Genomic DNA, 22,673 nt, shown 5'->3' with positions numbered 1-22,673 from the left:
GGCCATCTGTTAATGTTTTGTGACTTTTAAAGGAACAATGAAATAGTCTTTCTAGGAAAAGTTGTACCTTGTTGTGACTCTTATTTTGTTTGGAGTTATGATTTTGAATTATATGTCATGGCTCATGGGGGAGACACACTGTAGACTTGATGGCAGCCTGGCCCTGCCTTGGAACTTGGTGGCACAGATGCAGTTATTTATTCATGATCATCTAACAATATAAAATATAAATGAAATAATTGCTGTGAGTACAGCGGAATGTTAGTTTTCTGGAAGTGTTTAGGATGTATTAATTAAATGAATGTTGCCTTTTAGTTGTGTTCCTACTAGGAAACTGTGGATGGGGAGAAGTAAGAAAGAAGAAATTTTAGAGCCCCTGGGAGTTTTAGAAAGAGGAAATTTTAAGTAGCCATTAAAAATAACTTTGTAGGACACTGATGAGACACTCTTTTTTGATATTTTATGAAATGCAAAAAGCAGGATGCCAAACTGTATGTAATATGAACCAATTTTTGTTTTAAACATAGATATAGAAAAAATATATCAACAATAGAGTTATCATATGCACTAATATATCATCAGTGATTATCTCTGGATGGTGGGTTTCCAGAATAAACAACTTTGTTTGTCCTTGGCCTTTATTTATTTGTTTATTTTGCATTGAACACATATCACTTCTGTGAAAAATAGAAAAACAATAAAAGAGAACTCTATGCCAGTGGATGTTAGAAGCACTATTTCCAAATGAGCTGGGAAAGAAAGGTAGTCAGGATATTTTTATGAGCAAAGGCCAGTATGTGGCAACTAAGTTGTTTTGGGGTGGTTTTGAGGGTAGTTTTAGTTTGAACTTCAAGTTGGACTTAGAGCCCTTAGGCTCCTTTTTTTTTTTTTTTTAAACTGGTATTTGAATTAAAAAGTACGCAGCTCTGACCAAAGGGTAGGGGAGAGACTTGATTGCAGACAGTAAAGATACTGAAAGAGTTAGATCATTGTTTCAGTTTGATGCCAAAATAGTTGAGTAACGTAACACTGTGTACCTGTGGTTCACCTAATCTAATAGAGCCTCTTGCTGTGAGTTTGTGCACTTGGCCTGCCTTCACAGCTCTGTGTACCAGGGAGCAGTATTGAGGGGAAGTACAGTTTGGGAACGGGGAAGATCGGTGTCATCTCCCTGGTGGTACCATTGTGAAGGTGTCCCAGCGAGGGAAGGTGATGGTAGGCCACCACCTGAGGAAGACCTCACTCGGTTTGGGAGCTGTCCTGTTCCATTCCGTCACCTAGTAGAAGGTAGTGTAATTCTATGTGGCCTGCTCAGCAGGGTGTAGCGTGCTGCTTCACCTCAGGGATAGGGGAGGGAGAAGGGCCCCTGGAGGGGGAGAATGGCTCTGAGTAAATATTTGGAATGGTATCACCATGAAAATTATGGGGCACTCTTGGTCTTCAAATGTAGAAGAAAAATGTTAACCTTACACGTGGCAAATCATTTTTCCCTTTTCCTTTTCTTAGAAAGAAGATTGTTACTTTGACACATGGTTATCCATTCTGCACTTTACAATTCTTTAAGATTTTATATTCAGTTTTCACTTTAATTGTACGAAGAATAAAGTGTATATTTTAAGTTGGCCCTAGAAGTGTATTTGCGTTTTAAAAATGGAATTCTCTTTAAGAGTATAAAGATGTATTAATTCTAAAAGTACGAAAGTATACTTTTTGGTGAGTTCTGGGTAATAATTTGTCTTCATTTGAAATGCTGAACTCCAGTTACCTAGTCTCTAAATTTAGTTATTTCAGATTTATAAGTGCCAGGGAAAACCAGTAAGGAAATGTATTACTTATGTTTTATCCTCATGTACACTACCTTTTACACAAAGGTTTTGAGTCACTTTATAAAGAATAACATTTACAAGAAATATTGGGTTTTAAAAAAGTTATGAAACCAGTACCAGAGAAAATAAAACTAGGAGTGTAACATTAAGATGAATAAATTGATCGTAGATGTGAATTTCAGATGTAGCTGTAAGTTTCCTTGTTGCTGAAGTAAAATAAAAGGGTGGCTCAATCTTCATTAAAGAAAAAGAAAAAGACCAGTTTTCAGTAGCAGGGCTTTCTGTAGCTATAATTTCTAAGTAAAGTTTCATGTGACTTTATCTAGGGTGATTGATAAGGTGGTGATGTTCTCAGCAGTAGTTTGCAGGAAATTAAGGAATGTCAGTTGCAAGTTAATTGCAAGGGAGTGGTTAAGTAGTTTTTTTGAATAAGGTACATGTAAGAAATGTTTTAAAATGGGAGAAATATACTTTTTTGTTGTTTAAAAGCAGTTTCTCGGCTTCAAAACAGAGTTCTCTGATTTAGCTCCTTTGCTGCCAACTATTCACCGAGTTGCTTCAAACAGTAGTACCTAGTGATATTTCTGGTCATTGTTTACTACCTGTATTATACAACTGTATTGCTATTAATCTAATCAGAATCTAGTTAAATGATTGGGGTTTTTTTTCACTTTTCAGTTGATTTGATAGGGGATAAATATAATCAAAGTTCATTCTACCAACTATCAGTCAGTGCACTTGGTAGAATGAACTGTACTTTGTTTATGCAGTACACTTAGTTCTTTGGACACACACTATATTTATTCTGTCAACATTTTCTCAATAAGCAGAAATGGTTCAACTGCGGATTTTGTTTTAGTTGATTCATTGGCTTGTCTTCGGTGTATCCTTCTTCCAAATAAAGCATTCTTTTTAAAAAATTATTTTTTTAAGTGGGGTTGAGGGTTGTGATTCTGAAAATTAATCAGTTGTCTGGTTCTGGTTTTCTTTGAAACATTATTTGAGATGTATTGAGGATTTATTATACCAAAGATTTATTATACACACTGATTCTTTCTCTGGGCTCAAACAAATTCTTTACAAATGTTTGGCTGTCTTTTAGGCCTATAGAAACTTTAGGATTGATAAATTTTATGATGTTACTCTTTTCTATCAGTGGGCAGTCTTAGAAATGAGTGATTGTTTTATGGAGTCCTTTAGCTTTGGGATATCAGGAGCTGAATCATGTCCATGATTTCTCAAGCTTCTGTGTTTGTTAGAGAATATCAGGACTACCAAATCAAGAAAGCTTGACATCACTACCTGTTACCTAAATGAAACCTGTGTGAGTGCTTGAATTCAGTTTAATTAGACAGTTTCCAGTTTAAGCCAAAAAGTCAGCTTTTTTTTTTTCTAGGAGCTAACTCTATGCATTTCAACCAAAGCAAAAAAAGGAGGGGGGAGGTACGTTGATCCCACTTTAGAGGTGAGCCTTTTAATCGGGGAGGACAGTATTTGTGAGGTAGCAGGGTTTTTTTTTTATTTTATTTTTTTTTGCGGTACGCGGGCCTCTCGCTGTTGTGGCCTCTCCCGTTGCGGAGCACAGGCTCCAGACGCGCAGGCCCAGCGGCCATGGCTCACGGGCCCAGCCGCTCCGCGGCATGTGGGATCCTCCCGGACCGGAGCACGGACCCGTGTCCCCTGCATTGGCAGGCGGACTCTCAACCACTGCGCCACCAGGGAAGCCCTGAGGTAGCAGTTTTTCTATTTCGGTTTCCAGGTACTTTTTTTCGGCTGCCTCACGTTATGTGGGATCTTAGTTCCCAGTTACCCAACCAGGAACTGAACCTGTGCCCCCTGCATTGGAAGTGCGGAGCCGTAACCACTGGGCTGCCTGGGAATTCCCTTCCAAGTACTTTTAAATGACCTGAACGATGATCAAAATTGTGGTATGTGTATTGCTATAACTCAGCTGTTGTTTGGACCAGTTTGAGACTTAACAGCATATGGAGTTTGCAGAATAGTTACTGACTGGACTCATCTTCATTCTTTAGAATTGTTGCCTTGGGATAGTTCCTTTTCCTTCGTTAACTACAGGAAATGAGCAAAAGAGGTCCATACATTTTTTTTTTCTAGTTATACATTCTTAACTGGATATCGAATTATACCTCTGGCAAGCAGCAGTAGTACATTTGGAATTCTGGAGATTTCTTTTACAGTGCCATATTGATTTTTAACTTTTGAGGGTCAGGTGATGTATCAGATATCATCGGAGACACAAGATGTCATCTTTGCTGTGTAAGAACTGGCAGTGGGAGACCAAATGGACACCTTTCATTAAAAAAAAAATTTTTTTAAACTGTACCTGAGGAAGGTTGCTAACTGTTTTGGGCATTTAATTTTGACTGTTTTTTTCCTCTCTGTACCCTTAACCCTGCATTAATTTGGGTAGATTTCTTTGAGGTGGTAAATTTTATTGTGACCTTTTGAACGAGGTGAAAGTTTCTGGACATTAGGAAGAATTTGGTAGAAAGTGTAGAGGTGGGAAAGCTGAATAAAGGAAATTTGATTGAATAGAGGAAGCTTAGAGAAGAGTAAGAGGTAGTAATTTAGCTGACTTAGGAAATCTAGTAGAAGGCAATGCGTCAGTATGAAACAATTAGGAAAAATAAACAATGTAGGCATCCCCGTGGAGAATAGTGAAATCAAAGGGTTAAAAATGAGAAATGGTTTTAGTCATAGCTGTAGGACTATCTCAAATGGGGAAGAGAGTTCTTCAGTGTGATTTAGTAGTCAAGGTCTGTGATCCCCATGAATGGGACTAGGGTGACTTCATGGTTCTGATGCATTCTCAGGGGAGAAGCGTTTGTCAGTGAGGTCATGGCAGGACAGCAGAACGTGGCGTCAAAGTGAACATGAGAAAACCAAAGGGGCGATTAGTTAAGAGCTGTTTGGGATATGTGCTGAGAAGAGTGATTTGTTGGTCAATTCTTCAGGAAAAGGGAGTTTGGGATGAGGAATGGGGAAGCTGAGGAGTTCAGATGTGAGACTGCAATCTAAAAGGCCACTGAGACTTTTAAAAATAGTTTTTGCTTAAATGGAAAGAGCTAATCATTGAAATCAGTGAGGATTTATGTTTACACAAGTTTCATTCTTTTTTCTTTTTTTTTTTTTTGCGGTATGCGGGCCTCTCACTGTTGTGGCCTCTCCCATTGCGGAGCACAGGCTCTGACGCGCAGGCCCAGAGGCCATGGCTCACGGGCCCAGCCGCTCTGCGGCATGTGGGATATACCCGGTCCAGGGCACGAACCCATGTCCCCTGCATTGGCAGGCGGACTCTCAACCACTGCGCCACCAGGGAAGCCCAAGTTTCATTCTTTAAATGAACGTAGTGGAAGAAAACTGAGCGGCCGTAAAGGCAGCCTGCGGTTTGAGTGCTGTAAAAAGCAAATTAAACAGACATAATCCTTCTGTGTGAACCTGCTATTCAGTTAAACAATTAAGTACTTACTGGATATTATTAAAAACAATGTACCAAAATTTTTTATAAAACAAGAAAATAATTTGTGCAATATAGGCTAAGGTCTAGCTAGTTTTGGCTGGCATGACCACTCTGAAATCTGATTTAACTGACTGCGTAACACATCCTGTTTGGTGACTATCTACATCTTCATAACAAACAGAAACAGAAGACATATATTCAGAGGAAATGAAAGAAGCAGAATGGGGACTTCCCTGGTGGCGCAGTGGTTAAGAATCCACCTGCCAATGCAGGGGACACGGGTTGAGCCCTGGGCCGGGAGATCCCACATGCTGCGGAGCAACTAAGCCCGTGCGCCACAACTACTGAGCCTGCGCTCTAGAGCCCGTGAGCCACAACTACTGAGCCCATGTGCCACAACTACTGAAGCCCGCGCGCCTAGAGCCCATACTCCACAAGAGAAGTCACCGCAATGAGAAGCTGATGCACCGCAATGAAGAGTAGCCCCCACTCACCGCAACTAGAGAAAGCCTACGCGCAGCAAAGAAGACCCAATGCAGCCAAAAATAAATAAATAAATTAAAAAAAAAAGCAGAATGCACACTTGCAGAGTGGTGAAACTAAAAATACACAGTAACCATAAGCTGCCTTGACTTCTAGGTTATTTTGTGTGTGTGTGTATGTGTGTGATAGTGCTGTGGTTTTATGTGTGCTTATGCAAATGTAAAATACCCCCCCAACAAGTTTTGAGATTTTCAATAATCTTTTTGTTGTTGTTATGGGAAGATAACAAAGTGTTAAACTTCCATTTATTGCCTCTCTTAGTAATGAGACGTGACTTAGGCCTGCTAACTCACAGCTCTGATGAATTTTTCAAGTGTATTATTTAACCTTTGCAATGGAACAGAATGCCTCTTCCAGCACGATAGGCAGATTTTCTCCGAGATACTGATTTAGTAAATCAACACACATACAATACAATTCTTTTTCTTCTAAAAACAAGTAATTTTAGCATTAATTTTTTTTGTTTTTGTAACTACAGTTGAATTCATCAGGATTGTGTTGTATTAGTTTGTTTTCCTTTAAGTCAGTGGTTCCCTGACACAGGTCTATAGATTAATGCTGGCCCACGACAAAGCTTTCACAGGGAGCATGAAGTGAGTTCTTGATAAATCTAAAAATGTGCTCAATGGAAAGGCTTTTAGTCCAAGATTTTGTCCTTTCTGCATTTTTATTTTTAAAGGAAGATCATTTTTAAATTGGTAAAATTGGGGGGGAAATTTGGTTAATGAGATCTGAATGTTTGGAAAACGCTGTTTTCAAGCTCTTTAACCGTAGACGGAATCCTTATGTGCTCATATATCAGAGAGATTCTCTTAAACTAAACTAGTTGGGAATCTGTGGGTCAGATTCTTCTTTAAAATATTTACTTTTTTGGTTAGCTTTTGTTAGATCATGCTGTGGAGGTAAACAATTCCGAACTCTCAGTGGCTTTCATCAGCAAAGCTTTCTTTCTCGTGTTGCATGTTGCTTGTAGGTCGCTGCAGCTCTGTGTGTTATCTTTGTCCCAGGACCCAGTCTGAAGAAGCAGCACTTCCCTAGGACATGTCATTCCCATGTCAGATGGAAAAGAAGCCATAGGTGAACTATTTCTGTTTGTAGATGTTGCTGCCATCATGAGTCAGATGCCCAAACCTGATGTCAGTGGACGTGAGGCAGTATAATCCTCCCATAGTCCCTGCAGGTAACGTGGCAACAGGTGGAGAAAACAATCCTCCTATAGGAGGGGAGCAATAAATGGGAGTAAGAAAATCTGTCACAATATCACTCATGTGACTGAAGCACTCATGTGATGTAATGAAAATGTTTAAAAAACAATAATAAACACGTATCGGGGCTTCCCTGGTGGCGCAGTGGTTGAGAGTCCACCTGCCGATGCAGGGGACACGGGTTCGTGCCCCGGTCCGGGAAGATCCCACATGCCGCGGAGCGGCTGGGCCCGTGAGCCATGGCCGCTGAGCCTGTGCGTCCGGAGCCTGTGCTCCGCAACGGGAGGGGCCGCAGCGGTGAGAGGCCCGCGTACCGAAAAAAAAAAAAAAATAATAATAATAATAATAAACACGTATCTACTACCAAGCTTAAAAAATATAACCACTACTTCTGGAGTTCCCTGTGTGCTTTTGTACTACTTCCCCAAATGTAACCATTCTCTTGAAATTGGTGCTTGCTTATCATCCCCTTCTTCATATATTCCACTGTGTGACTCTCCCGCCATTTGTCTCTTTTCTTGAGTTAATTCCAGTTTTGTTGCTGGTGTGAAAATATTGCTAAGGATATTCTTTTCTGTGTCTCCTGGTGTACGAAGCAAGAGTTGCTTCAGGGTATGTACTTAGGCGTGGAATTGCTGGAATGTGGGGCATATGCCGCTTGGGTTTTCGTAGACAACACACCAAATTGTTTTCCAACATGGTTGTACAGTGTACACCCGCAGTAGTGGTGTTGATGCGTTACCAGTTCTCATGTCTTTGTTCACATTGAAAGCCTGACAACATGTAATTCTTAGTCTAATGGGTGTAAATCAGATTCTCGTTCGACTGTTCAGGCAAGTGCTTCTCGAACTTCCACGTGTACATAAATCACCTGGAGATGCTATTAAAAGCACAGGCTGTGATTCAGTAGGTTGGGTTAGGCTTGGGAGCTGAGGTCCTGCATTGCTCATAACTACCCAGGTGATACCAGTGCCGCTGCACCGTGGACCATACTTTGAGTAACAAGGGTTTAAGGCGCTCAAATAGACTTGCCCCTGTGTTGGCTCTTCGTAACACCTAAAGAATCTTTGGAACAAAATTGCTACATAGCAGCATCTGATATAGCCGCTCAATCTAGGGTTTTTGAATCATGCCTGATATTTTTACTGACCTTACGTGAGCACTACAGATAATACTTTTTTTTTCAGGTAGCAATTTGGAAAAAGAAAAACCCAAGCCACAATGTTAATCACTGTACTTGTTTTACCTGCTGCAGATGCTTTTTTTTTTTTTTTTTTGGAAACTTCTGTTTTGTGCAAACATTGGCCATTAGGAAATAAAGTAGTGGATTCCTTTTTCCTAGAGATTGCTTGCTTTATAACTTACAAAGAGAATTGAGAATTTAAACCTAAGCTAACTTAAACTTTTAAACCTAAACTTTTAAAGACACTGTTTATTTTCGGCTATGTTGGTACTAGATTAAAATAACCTATTATGTAGCTAAAGAGTAACCCATAAATATCTCCACGGGTATTCTTTAACTTAAAGCACCTAAAACCAGGAGAAACTTTGCCCAGTTCTATTCACTTATTTTTTAAATTTTTAGTTGTTTTTACTCATTCATGGATGAATAACAATATAGAGCAACCCAACCAACTTTTTCTTTAGTGACATATGTGTACATTACCTATTTTAAATCAACCACAAAGTATTTTTTTTTTTTTTTTTTTTTTTTTTTTGCTGTACGCGGGCCTCTCACTGTTGTGGCCTCTCCCGTTGCGGAGCACAGGCTCCGGACGCACAGGCTCAGCGGCCATGGCTCACGGGCCCAGCCGCTCCGCGGCATGTGGAATCCTCCCAGACCGGGGCACGAACCCGTATCCCCTGCATCGGCAGGCGGACTCTCAACCACTGCGCCACCAGGGAGGCCCAACCACAAAGTATTTTGATGGTAACCATTATTCAATGAGTTTCTAAGTGATTTCTTTAAAGGAAGAAAATTTAAGGAGTCTTTAAGGGAGATAATAGACCTTGTCAATATGCAAGCATTAGAATAACTGATCACTCATTAACTGGATAAAATGAAGGATAAATAAAAATAAACACATATTCCTCAGTGCAAGATGGTGGTATGTGGTCTGTGGCACGCACTGGTAGCAAGGTAATTCCTAGTACTTCCAAATTGCATTATTTAAAAAACAGATGTTAGGACAGAAACACCACTCAGACTAGCTTAAGCAGTGGAGATTTCTTGGCCCATATAATTGGGAAGAACAGGGATGGAACGGGCTTTAAATAAATGAGATAGACACTCTCATCATGATGTCAGAACCCTCTCATCATCTCCTGGCTCTGATTCTCTGTTTCTGTGGATCCTTTTCTAACATAGATGAGCTTTCCTCCAAGTCTTAGTGGTGGTGGTGGTGGTAGTGGTGGTAGAGGGAGCTTTTTGAGGAGGAAGACAGAGTGACAGCTTCGGAATTATTTCATTGCAAAAGGAAGTGAGAAAACACCCTTCCAGAGGCCTTCCCTTTTGAAGTAGCCCTGTAAGTCATTCACTCTTTGCTCTATCAACTGTTTCCTTCACTGCCTTTACCACAAATTATTTATTTATTTGCTCACCTGATTTTTGTTCCTCCCCACTACAAGGAAAAATCCTTGAAGCAAGAACAGTGCCTCTTTTGTGAATGGGGCAACCTCAGGATCTAGGAGCCATTCAGGAGATAATAAGCCAACAAATATGTGAAATTCCAGGGTAGGACTCAGGTCTGCTCCAGGCACTTGTCATTATGTGGTCTGGATGGGAGGGGACTGTGATCACTAGGCCTACCAGAACCTCATGGAACAGGGCAAGTGTGGTTTTACGTGGGAGATGGAAATACCATGAGCTGAAAAATTGGGGAAACATGCTGAGGAAACAACAATAAAAATGTGTTTTTTTGTTTGTTTGTTTTATGCTCTTTAAGCATAGTTTACCATTTCACCCAACTGCCCAGTCTTGTTATATAAGGTTGTGCAGATCCTGCAGTGCCTGAGGTGCTTGGCTGAGGGGATGGAGGGGGGCTGAAATCCAGCCGGAGACTCCATTCCTGTGGCTTCCTTTTTCCAGGAATTCTGTTTTAAATTTACCCAAAGGCTCTATCTGGTCTCTGTACACAGTGGCCGTGTGTACAGAATATCCACCTCTCCATCTAACCTTCTAAAGAAAGAATACTAGGGGCAAAAGTAAAAGCTGGATGTGTCTTTGCTTCTGGATCCTGCTGGCCAACTCAGTGCAGACTATGTGCTTAACCAGGTCCTGCAAATACTCTAAGAGAGATGACTTGTTTGGGGAAATTCCTCTTTTTTTAACCTTCTCCTCACTCCATTTTCCTATTTAGTGTTAGCTGGTCAATTTTCCTGAGCATGCTTTTTGAGCTGAATGGTGACTGAATGGTGATATACATACTCTCATCTTCCTTTATTGTTTATCTACATTTCGCTGCATTTCCATTTTGATTATCCTTATAATTCTGCTTCAAGGGGAAGAAGAAATTGCCTATATCCATCACTGGCCCCTCAGACTTGTCTTAAAGCTTTATCTCTTTGAAGTTTGTTCTGTTTTTTTCTGATTAGAGATCTCTCTGGGGCAGTGAAATGCTCACTACTTAAAAAGAGGTGATAGGCTTTCCTGGTGGCGCAGTGGTTGAGGGTGCACCTGCCGATGCAGGGGACACGGGTTCGTGCCCCGGTCCGGGAAAATCCCATGTGCCGCAGAGCGGCTGGGCCCGTGAGCCATGGCCACTGGGCCTGCGCATCCAGAGCCTGTGCTTCACAACGGGAGGGGCCACAACAGTGAGAGGCCCGCGTACCGCAAAAAATAAATAAATAAATAAAATAAAAAATAAAAAGAGGTGAATTGGTTGAAGGAACAGAAACGCATTCAATCTGACTCATGTAAGGCTGCTGGGAATCTGATAAGTTCCAGACATACAGCTGAGCCCTTCTTACGTGGAAAGTTCTCAGGCAGCTGTTCTGGCTTTCTTCCTCTTTGTGGACTGCTTGGGCTCTTCTTTGCTTCACTCTGGACATTGTTTCCATTCCTTTGATCTTCTTTAAACACTGCCTTTGTCTGCATACTGATCAGCCTGCAAGTGGCAAAAATGGCAACTAGTACTTAATCTCACTGGATTCTCTGCAGGTCCACAGGACGTCTGTACTGTAATCACTTGGGGAGCTTAAAAAAAAAAAGGTTTATATGCCTCAAACATATTCTGAGTCAGTAGGTCCAGAGTCCTAGAAATCTATATTTTAAGAATATTCCCCAGCAGGGATTCCCAGACCCCTCCATAATCACAAGAGGGAAGAAAGGAAAGTGAGTGAATGATGAAATAGATGAACCAGATCCTAGTATCCACTTGTCCCCAACATAGCCCCTTTTCTTTTTCCCTTTGCCATTCCTTGTTATTGATCTTCCTATCCAAGGAGAGGAGATCGATATTCTAAGAAACTGAAAACAAATATTGAAGAATAGAATGGTTTTCATTAAAAGCAGCAGTATTGTAGCAACAATTCTTAGCCTAGCTAGGTGGGTGGGCAGTCCAGTTAGGCAGTGGGCCATCTATCCCTTATCAAATCAGAGCCAATTTGTTGATCTTGGATGCTCTTACAAATGTAAGACAGGGCTGGGCATTCCTGAGAAACACCTGAGGCCTTAGACCCACCCACCCTAATAACTTTGAAAACCTACGTGGTGGCAGCTGTCCCAAGAGTCAGACTCTCTACCTGGACAGGTGATGTAGGACCTCACAACTTCAGTGCCTGTCACTCTCAAACCAGCTTACACAATGTGTCTGTGTCTTTAGTTCAGGATCTTTAGAGAGAATCTTGTCCATAACCGGCCAATCAGGAGCATACTCTGGGATTAAGGGTCAGAGCTGACTTTGAGAAGGGCAATAAGTAATAAGTGCATTGCAAGCTTTCTTTTGGTTGGCTTGCAAAATAGGATTAAGTGAATATTTGTAATCCCTTTTCATTTTGGTTATTTCTTAGGTAACAGAGGGATTATATTCCTAAATCAACTATAATGAATTTTTTGTATGTCAGAAACTACAAATATGACATCAGCCTAATTTTACATGTGAAGTAAATGCCATGTACACTATTTAGGATATTTATCAAATAACTTCATGGCAAACATTATCATCGTTTCTTCATATTTTAATAACAAAATGTATATTATATTAAGTTGTAAATAAAGTAACACAGATTATTATTTAATATGTTTAAAATATAATGTCATATACTTTACCTTTGTTGTGCCTGCATATGTAAAGGGTTGTAGCAATTTGATTCTGAGACCTCAGTATAAGTAATGGAAGCCATTACTTTATTTAATAACTTTGTCTATTGTAGAATTTCAGAGACATTTGAAGACTTTACATGGGTATTAATTACATAAAGTATGCAAAGATCAACATTTTTAACCAAGATAGAACACACAAAAAAGCTGTATACTACATTTCTGTGTACAAAGCAGTTATGTGTTAAGCCCAAAGGGTATAATGTCAGTACATTAGGGTTGGTTTAAGAACATGTGTTATTTTATACCTTTAATTATGAAGTATCAAAATAGTTAATCTGACTTTTAAAAATTGTTTTATTTTATTTTTCCAGATCCAATCCCTCTGTGGAACTTCTAAACATCTTCTGTTAGTGGAAACATTGTTTTCTACACAATGAAGTCAACATCTTAATTTAAACCAGCATTCATGTGGTTCTGATTCATCTGCTATGGTTCATGAAGCTTGAGATCTAAGGCGTACAGGGTCTTTTGCGATGACAATATGACTAATAGTAAAGGAAGATCTATTACTAACAGAACAAGTGGTGGTCCAAGTAGTGGAGGAGGTTTTGTAGACTGGACTTTAAGTTTAAATACAATTCAATCTGATAAGTTTTTAAACTTACTGTTGAGTATGGTTCCGGTAATTTACCAGAAAAACCAGGAAGACAGGCACAAAAAAGGAAACAGCATTTGGCAAGATGGGTTATCAACTGCAGCACAAACTTTTAGTAATAGATCTGAACAACACATGGAATATCACAGTTTCTCAGAGCCATCTTTTCATGGCAACAGTGGGCACACGCCATCAAGCTGTAGCCAAAAGTATGAGGACTACACCAACTACAATTATCGTGATGGAAGGGAGGCTTCAGAAACTACGGCCATGTTACAAGATGAAGATGTATCTAGAGATGGTGATGAAGATGTCATTGTGGAAGCAAACCAGAAATTACCAAAGGAGTCCAGTGGTGTCATGGCACTGCAAATACTTGTGCCATTTTTGTTAGCTGGCTTTGGAACAGTCTCAGCTGGCATGGTTTTGGATATAGTCCAGGTGAGTTTTCATCTTTGTTTAACTTCACTGTCTTTGTTGTTTAAAGTGCTTTGTGTTGGTTGCTAATCTCAAACATTATATTTAGATTTAATTTATCCCTTAGTTAAAATGAACTGATGCTGACTTTGGTGAAGAATCTGCTATTTCTGTTTTTTTGTTTGTTTTCCTTTAGAAGTTCTAAGAGAATTGTCTCATTCTGACCATAAAGTAACTTTTCATAAAATATTAAATAGTAAAGTAATCCCAAATTGGGTAAATCAGCTAAATGAATAACTCAATAAATGTTATATTTAAATACATCCTTATTTTAAAAATAAAAATTAATATATGCTCATTAAAATGAATTCAGACAATGCAGAGGATTAAATAAAAGATAAGTCTTTCCTATTCCTCATCTCCAAACCAAAACTCTCTTCACCTCCAGAGGTTACCATTGTTAAGAGTTTGCTGTATATACTTGCAGACTTTTTTCTATGCTTATATACATGCATATGTGCAGAGTCTTTTTTCAAAAATAAAAATGAAATGCTAGGGCTTCCCTGGTGGCGCAGTGGTTGAGAGTCCGCCTGCCTGATGCAGGGGACACCGGTTCGTGTCCCGGTCTGGGAAGATCCCACATGCCGCGGAGCAGCTGGGCCCGTGAGCCATGGCCGCTGAGCCTGCGCATCAGGAGCCTGTGCTCCGCAACGGGAGAGGCCGCAATAGTGAGAGGCCCATGTACCACAAAAAAAAAAAAAAAAAAAGAAAAAAGAAAAAAATGCTATATATATTTTTCTGCAGTTTATTTGCATTGCTTATTAATGTATCTTGGACATCTTTCCAAATTAGTAACAAAGATATTCAGCATTTTAAAAAGAGTGCTTGATATTTCCATTGTATATATATACCAAAATTTACTTATTCATTCTCCCAGGCTGGTGCTATAACAAATATCCTTATAAATTTATCTATACACTCATACTAATTTTTTCATAGGATAGATTTTAAAAATGGGATTGCTGGGTATTAGGGCAGCTAATTAGGGCAGCTGTGTTTAAAATTTTATAGGTATTGTCAAATTGCCTTTCAAAAAGTTTGTACCAATTTGTAGTCCTGCCATCAGTATATAAGTACTTTTATCTATCCATACCCTTATCAACATTGGATATTCTTGATCTTTTTCATTTTTGCCAATTGATAGGAAAATGTTATCATATTTTAATTAACATTCTTTAATTATTATTAATGCCTTAGGATCTTTTCATGTGTTTAATGGCCATTCTTACCTTTTCTATGAATATTTCTTATATACTGTTTTGTATCTTTTATCCATTTAAAAAATGGGTACATTACTTATTGACTTGTAGGAGTTCTTAATGTAGTATTATATAAAATTACAAAATTACCTATTATATAATTACCTTTCTAAAGCAGTAGATTGTTAAAAGGTGGCATTCTGTTACTATCAGTTTTCATTCATCAGTCAGAGAAAGCTTGGCTCTGGAAAAGGGTTAGAAACATTATCCTCATGTGCCTTTGTCTTTCATTGTTTGCTCCCTAAAAGAAACCTCAGGTTATCTGTGACTCTAAGACACTTTTAAACAGATAACATTTTTATCTAAATGGAAAACGTACATAAATAGAAACATAATTTTTCCACCATCAGATGGAGAAAAGATATGAAAAGATATACTGTGTTAAGTATATTGAATTTTTGAATAGACTGTAATACTCTAGGGAGACCAAACCTATCTGTCCACTTGAAATATAATTGTTTCAAATTATTACCATAGTATCATAGCTGCTAAAATGAATATGCTGTTTTGGGTTGACTTTTTTTTCTTCATATACCAGTTATTCTGAAGAAACACTCAACATTTAGCTATAGGATGATAACATCTATAGGAAAAATATGTTAGAGTATAGACTGTTAAGCAGAATATTTACGTAGTTCATTATGTACCTTCCTCTGGTGCATGTTCACTTATTTCTTGATGCTATTTGAGAGAAGAGCACATGTGTAATTGGGAAAAGTTCCTTTTATGATTTTATGAACTTTAATACTGCTAGCCCTAAGGACTTTATAGTGTTAAACTTCAGTGTTAAAAGTCATAAAGACATAATGTAAATGTTTTGAAAGATTTCATTTGAATGAGGTTTTTAAAACTTTTAAATTGTGAAATTTAAAACATACAGGGTGAAAACAAACAGCTCAGTGAAAACAAAAACATACAGCTCAGTGAATTTTCATGACACAAACAACCAGATAACCATCACCTGGGTCAAGAAATAGACTCTTACCTATACTTCATTAGTCTTCATTAGTGCTCCCTTCCAATAGCTTCCTTTTTTTCTCCATCACCAAAGATAATCAATAGTCTGGTTTTTTTAAATAATCTGATTTTTATAAGAACTTTTTTGTCTTTATAAACATGTATTATTAAGCACCACTGCTTGGTTTTACTTAATTCTTTTCAAAAATTATCCAGTGGAAGTATAGAGTATATATTCTTTTATGTTTGGGTTTTTTTGGTCAACATTACGTAAGTTTTAGGAAACTGTTGTTCATTTATTTTTATTGCTGTGTTGTAATCCAGTGTATAAATACATCACAATTTATCCATTCTACTATTTTTTTTAAAATCCATTCTACTATTTTTTAATCCATTCTACTGTTGATGGACATTGGGCCTAATGGTGTTTCCAGGCTCTTGCTGTACATGTGCATGCATTTCTCTTGGGTATATATGTAGAAATGGAATCTCTAGGTCTTAGAATATGCAGATATTTAAATGTAGCATTTGTCAAATGGTTTTCCAAAGTGGCTGTACCAATTTACAGACTAATATAGCAGTATATGAGAGGTCTAGTGCTCTATATTATTATTTATACAAGGTATTAGAAGTCTTTTTAATTTTAGAAATTCTGGCATATGTGGGGTGGCATCTCATGGAGGTTTTAATTGGGATATTCCTGATGACTAATGATGTTTACTGACCATTTGGATATCATTGGTGAAGTTTCTTTGCCCATTTTCTTATTTGATTGTTTATCTTTGTCTTATTGATTTATAGGAGTTATTTGCATATTCTGGATATAAGCCTTTTAGTTATATGTATCACAAAATTTTTTCCCCTCTGTGGCCTGCTTTTTTACTCTCTCAGTTATGTGTTTGGATGAGCAGAAGTTCTTAATTTTTATACAGTCCCTTTTTCCCTACTTTTCTATGGTCTGTGCTTTTTGTCTCCTGTTTAAGAAATCTTTCCATACCCTGTGAATTAAGATATTCTCTAATAATAGCTCCTTGAAGCTTTGTTTTGCCTTTTACATTTAGATCATTCCCTACCGGGAGTCGGTTTTTGTACAGAGTGTGAGTTAGAGGTTATATTTTTTCCTTTTCACATGGATTTCCAATTGTCTCTGCACTGTTATATAACCAAAATATTTGTTATAAATATAAATATTTGGCCATTTGTGTGTAGGTCAACTTCTGGGCTCTCAATTCTGTTCCTTTGGTGTATTTATGTCTCTTGTCGTGAATGCCACACCATCATCATTACTCTAGTTTATAAATCTTGATATCTAGTAGAGAACGTTCTCTCTTTATTCTTCCTGAAGAGCGCTTTGGTTATTCTTTTCCCTTTGCATTTCTATGTATATTTTAGTATAAAAGCTTGTCAGTTTTCAAAAAAAGTAGTAGCGATTGTGATTCAGATATAATAAGGGGGAGAATTGACTATACATTGTTTAGTCTTCCAACACAGGTACATGGAATAATAGCCTCAATTTATTTAGGTCATCTTTAATTCCCCTCATTGATGTTTTACAGTTTCTGAACACAGGTCTTTTACATTTTTAGTTGGGTTTGTTCTAGTTATTTTGCTTCATATATCCCAGACTCAGAGCTAAAGAAGCCGGCAACCAAGAAATGCCAACAAGGGCAGACAAAACAAAACAAAACCAACAAAAGTCTGCTCTTTGTAGCTGAAGGACTAGGAAAGGGACACCCTAGCAAGACTAAACAGTTTTAGACAATAACTGTTCTACTCTAGCCAAACACTACAGAAAAAACCGTGGCCTCACCCACATCCACATCAGCAAAGGCCCAGCAGGGAGCCTGGAGGGCATTCTGCTAAGTGAAATAAGCCAGACAGAGAAAGACAAATATTGCATTGTATCACTTACATGTGGAATCTTAAAAAAAAAAAAGTCAAACTCATAAAAACAGAGTAGAATGGTGGTTGCCAGGGCCTGAGGGGGTGAGGGAAATGGGGAGAAGTTGGTGAAAGGGTACAAACTTTCAGTTACAAGGTAAGTATGCTCTGAGAATCTAATGTACGGCATGGTGACTGTAGTTGATAATACTGTATTGTATACTCGATATTTGCTAAGAGAGTAAATCTTAAGTATTCTCACCAAAAAAAAAAAAAAAAAAAGTAACTCTGTGAGGTGATAGATATGTTAATTAACTTGTTGGTGGAATTCCTTTCATAATATATATGTATATCAGGTCATCATACTGTACCCTTAAAATATATTACAATTCTATTTTTAAATTATACCTCAGTAAAGCTTAGAAAAAATGAGCAAAATATACTGAAAGCAAGCAGAAGAAAGGAAATAATAAATATAAAAGCAAAAATCAATGAAACTGAAAGCAGGAAAACAGTAGAAAAAAGTCAGTGGAACTAACTTCTGGTTCTTTGAAAAGATCAATAAATCTGACAATTTGTAGCAAGACTGACAATGAAAAATAAAAGAGAGAAGACATAAATTACCAAGATCAGAATGAAATAGGGGATATCACTACAGATCCTGTAGACATCAAAAGGATAGTAAAGAAGTACTACAAACAACTCTGCACATGTAAATTTTACAACTTAAAGTGGGCCACTTCCTCAAAAAACACAATTACCACAATCCACCCGAAATGAAGTGGATAATTTGAATAGCTCTATACTTATTAAGGAAATTGAATTCATAATTTTAAAAACTCCCGAAAAAGAAATCTTCAGACACAGATAGTTTCACCTGAAAATTCTACCAAATGTTTAAAGCAGAGTTAATGCTAATTCTACACAAGCTTTTCTGGAAAACAGAAGAGGAGGGAACACTTAGTAATTCATTTTAAGAAGCTGGTATTACCCAGATACCAAACCAAAGACACTGCAAAAAACAAACCAAAAAAACTACAGACCATACTTCTTCTGAATATAGACCAAAAAAATCATTAACAAACATTGGCAAATAGAATTTAGCAACGTATAAAATGAATTATACACCATGAAAAATGAGGTTTATTCCAGGGATGCAAGTCTTGTTCACTATTTGAAAATCAATATAATTCACCATATTAACAGGCTAAAGAAAAAAATCACATGACCACATCAAAGGATACAGAAAAAGCATTTGACAAAATTCAACACCCATTCATGATTTAAAAAAGTCAATTAATAGGAATAGAGTGGAACTTCCTCAACATTATACTTAATTTAATGATGAAATACCAAATGTGGTTTTCCCCTAAGATCAGGTTCAAGGCAAGGATGTCCACACTCATTACCTTTATTCAACATAGTGCAATAAGTCAAGAAAAGGAAATAACAGACATACAGATTGGAAAGGATGAAATAAAACTGTTCCTATTTGCAGATGACATGATTGTCTACTTAGAAAATCCCAAGGAATCTACCAAAACAAAAACAAAAACAAAAAACAACTCCAAGAACTGATAAATGAGTTCAGCAAGGCCCAGGATACACAATACATACAAAAAATAAATTTTATTTCTAGCAATGAGTATGTGGACATTGAAATTAAAAATACAATAACATTTACTCAAAAAACAAACACCTAGATGTAAATCTTAGAAAACACATACAGGATTTTTATGCTGAAAGCTACAAAACACTGATGAAAGTAATCAAGGAAGATCTAAATAAATGGAGAGACTTGCCATATTCATGGCTTAGAAGACTCAACGTAATAAAGATGTCAGTTCTCCCCAAACTGATATACATGTTTAACAGAACTTTAAAAATCTCCACAAGATTTTTTAATAGAATAAATAATATTAATATGTATATGCAAAGGGAAAGAAAATAGAATTTTCTTTTTAAAAATCAAAACAAAGTGGGAAGGATCAGTCTGCTTGATTCCAAGCTTATTAAAATGACCACAGTAATCAAGACTGTGGTATTTGGTGGAGGGATAGACACGCTTAAACTTGACACCAAAAGCGTGATCCATAAAATGAAAAATGGATAAATTGGACTTTTATCAAATAAAAATTTTGTTGTGTGAATGTCCTTGTTGTAAGGATGAAAAGCCAAGTTATAGAGAGAAAGAAATTATTTGCAAACCACACATCTGGCAAAAGTCTAGAATAAATAACTCTCAAAAACTCAACATTTTAACAAAAACAGCCCAGTTAGAAAATAGGCCAAAAAAAAAAAAAAAAAAAGCATAGAGACGTTTCACAGAAGAATATGTACAGATGGCAAATAAACTTGAAAAGATATTTAGTATCTTTAGCCATTAGAGGAACGCAAATGAAAACCACAATGAAATACCACTGTGTACCTATCAGAATGATTGTAATAAAAAATAGTGGTAGTATCAAATGCTACTGAGCATGTAGAGAAATGGTATCACTCATATATTGCTGTTGGGAATTTAAAATGACAGAGCCGCTCTGGAAAACACTTTCACAGTTTCTTTAAAAAAAATAAAACAACCTAAACATTAACTATCATACAACCTAGGTATTGCATTCCTGGGCATTTATTCCAGAGAATGAAGACTTATGCTAACACAACTCCTATACGTGAATGTTTACAGCAGCCTTATTCATAATAGCCCAGAACTTGGATACACCCCAGAAGTCCTTCAAAAGTCAAATGGTTTAACAAACTCTGGTAAATCCATATGATGGAATGCTACTCAGCAACAAAAAGGAATGAACTGTTGACACATGCAACAATCTAGATGAATCTCCAGAGAATTATGCTGAGTGAAAAAAGCAAATCTCAAAAGGTTATACATATTATATTCATTTATAAAACTTCTTGAATCAACATTTTATGGAAATGGAGAACAGATTCGCAGTTGCCAGGGATTAAGAAGGGGCTGGGAGTGGAGAAAAGTAGACGTGGCTATAAAAGGGCAACAGGAGGAATCCTTGTGGTGATGGAAATGTTCTGTATCTTGAGTATATCAATATCAATATCCTGGTTGTGAGATTGTCCTAGAGTTTTGCGAGATATTAGCATTGGGGGAAACTGGATAAAGGATACATGGGATCTCTCTATTATTTTTAATAACCACAAGTGAATGTATAATTATTTCAAAAAGTTTAATGAAAAACATTATGTATCTGGTAAAGCATATTTAAGCTGTATGAAACAATATATAATGGAGAAAGAAGTCTCCTTTTTTTTAAAACATCTTTACTGGAGTATAATTGCTTTACAATGGTGTGTTAGTTTCTGCTTTATAACAAAGTGAATCAGTTATACATATACATATGTTCCCATATCTCTTCCCTCTTGCATCTCCCTCCTTCCCACTCTCCCTATCCCACCCCTCTAGGTGGTCACAAAGAACTGAGCTGATCTCCCTGTGCTATGTGGCTGCTTCCCACTACCTATCTATTTTACGTTTGGTAGTGTATATATACCCATGCCACTCTCTCACTTTGTCACAGCTTACCCTTCCCCCTCCCCATGTCCTCAAGTCCATTCTCTAGTAGGTCTGTGTCTTTATTCCCGTCCTGCCCCTAGGTTCTTCATGACCTTTTTTTTTTTTCTTAGAGTCGATATATATGTGTTAGCATACGGTATTTGTTTTTCTCTTTCTGACTGACTTCACTGTGTATGACAGACTCTAGGTCCATCCACCTCACTACAAATAACTCAATTTCGTTTCTTTTTATGGCTGAGTAATATTCCATTGTATATATGTGCCACATCTTCTTTATCCATTCATCTGCTGATGGACACTTACGTTGCTTCCATGTCCTGGCTACTGTAAATAGAGCTGCAATGAACATTTTGGTACATGACTCTTTTTGAATAATGGTTTTCTCAGGGTATATGCCCAGTAGTGGGATTGCTGTGTCGTATGGTAGTTCTATTTTTAGTTTTTTAGGGAACCTCCATACAGTTCTCCATAGTGGCTGTATCAATTTACATTCCCACCAACACTGCAAGAGGGTTCCCTTTTCTCCCCACCCTCTCCAGCATTTATTGTTTGTTGATTTTTTGATGATGGCCATTCTGACCGGTGTGAGATGATATCTCATTGTAGTTTTGATTTGCATTTTTCTAATGGATAGTGATGTTGAGCATCCTTTCATGTGTTTGTTGGCAATCTGTATATCTTCTTTGGAGAAATGTCTATTTAGGTCTTCTGCCCATTTTTGGATTGGGTTGTTTGTTTTTTTGATATTGAACTGCATGAGCTGCTTGTAAATTTTGGAGATTAATCCATTGTCAGTTGCTTCATTTGCAAATATCTTCTCCCATTCTGAGGGTTGTCTTTGGTCTTGTTTATGGTTTCCTTTGCTGTGCAAAAGCTTTTAAGTTTCATTAGGTCCCATTTGTTTATTTTTGTTTTTATTTCCATTTCTCTGGGAGGTGGATCAAAAGGATCTTGCTATGATTTATGTCATGGAGTGTTCTGCCTATGTTTCCGTCTAAGAGTTTGATAGTGTCTGGCCTTACATTTAGGTCTTTAATCATTTTGAGTTTATTTTTGTGTATGGTGTCAGGAAGTGTTCTAATTTCATACTTTTACATGTAGCTGTCCAGTTTTCCCAGCACCACTTATTGAAGAGGCTGTCTTTTCTCCATTGTGTATTCTTGCCTCCTTTATCAAATATAAGGTGACCATATGTGCGTGGGTTTATCTCTGGGCTTTCTATCCTGTTCCATTGATCTATATTTCTGTGTTTGTGCCAGTACCACACTGTCTTGATTACTGTAGCTTTGTAGTATAGTCTGAAGTCAGGGAGCCTGATTCCTCCAGCTCCGTTTTTCTTTCTCAAGATTGCTTTGGCTATTCGGGGTCTTTTGCATTTCCATACAAATTGTGAAATTTTTTGTTCTAGTTCTGTGAAAAATGCCAGTGGTAGTTTGATAGGGATTGCATTGAATCTGTAGATTGCTTTGGGCAGTATAGTCATTTTCACATTGTTGATTCTTCCAATCCAAGAACATGGTATATCTCTCCATCTATTTGTATCATCTTTAGTTTCTTTCATCAGTGTCTTATAATTTTC

The 22,673-nt window shown here is 37.6% G+C and overlaps 1 protein-coding gene across 10 annotated transcripts in view; it reads left to right on the top strand.

Annotated features, from left to right (window-relative positions):
* The window catches only part of SLC41A2 (solute carrier family 41 member 2), a 152,401-nt gene that overhangs the window by 30,247 nt on the left and 99,481 nt on the right, over positions 1–22,673 (top strand). For 5 of the 10 annotated variants that reach the window (XM_082634448.1, XM_082634450.1, XM_082634449.1 and 2 more), the window contains exon 2: positions 12,690–13,414. In XM_082634448.1, the coding sequence (XP_082490574.1) occupies positions 12,860–13,414 (555 nt within the window). In that variant the 5' untranslated portion in view covers positions 12,690–12,859. The other 5 variants (XM_082634452.1, XM_082634447.1, XM_082634455.1 and 2 more) reach the window with 5 other exon arrangements.

The sequence above is a fragment of the Mesoplodon mirus genome (genome assembly GCF_964341445.2).
Source record: "Mesoplodon mirus genome assembly, chromosome: 11".
Classification (NCBI taxonomy): Eukaryota; Metazoa; Chordata; class Mammalia; order Artiodactyla; family Ziphiidae; genus Mesoplodon; species Mesoplodon mirus.
This window is presented reverse-complemented; position numbering and strand designations above follow the sequence as displayed.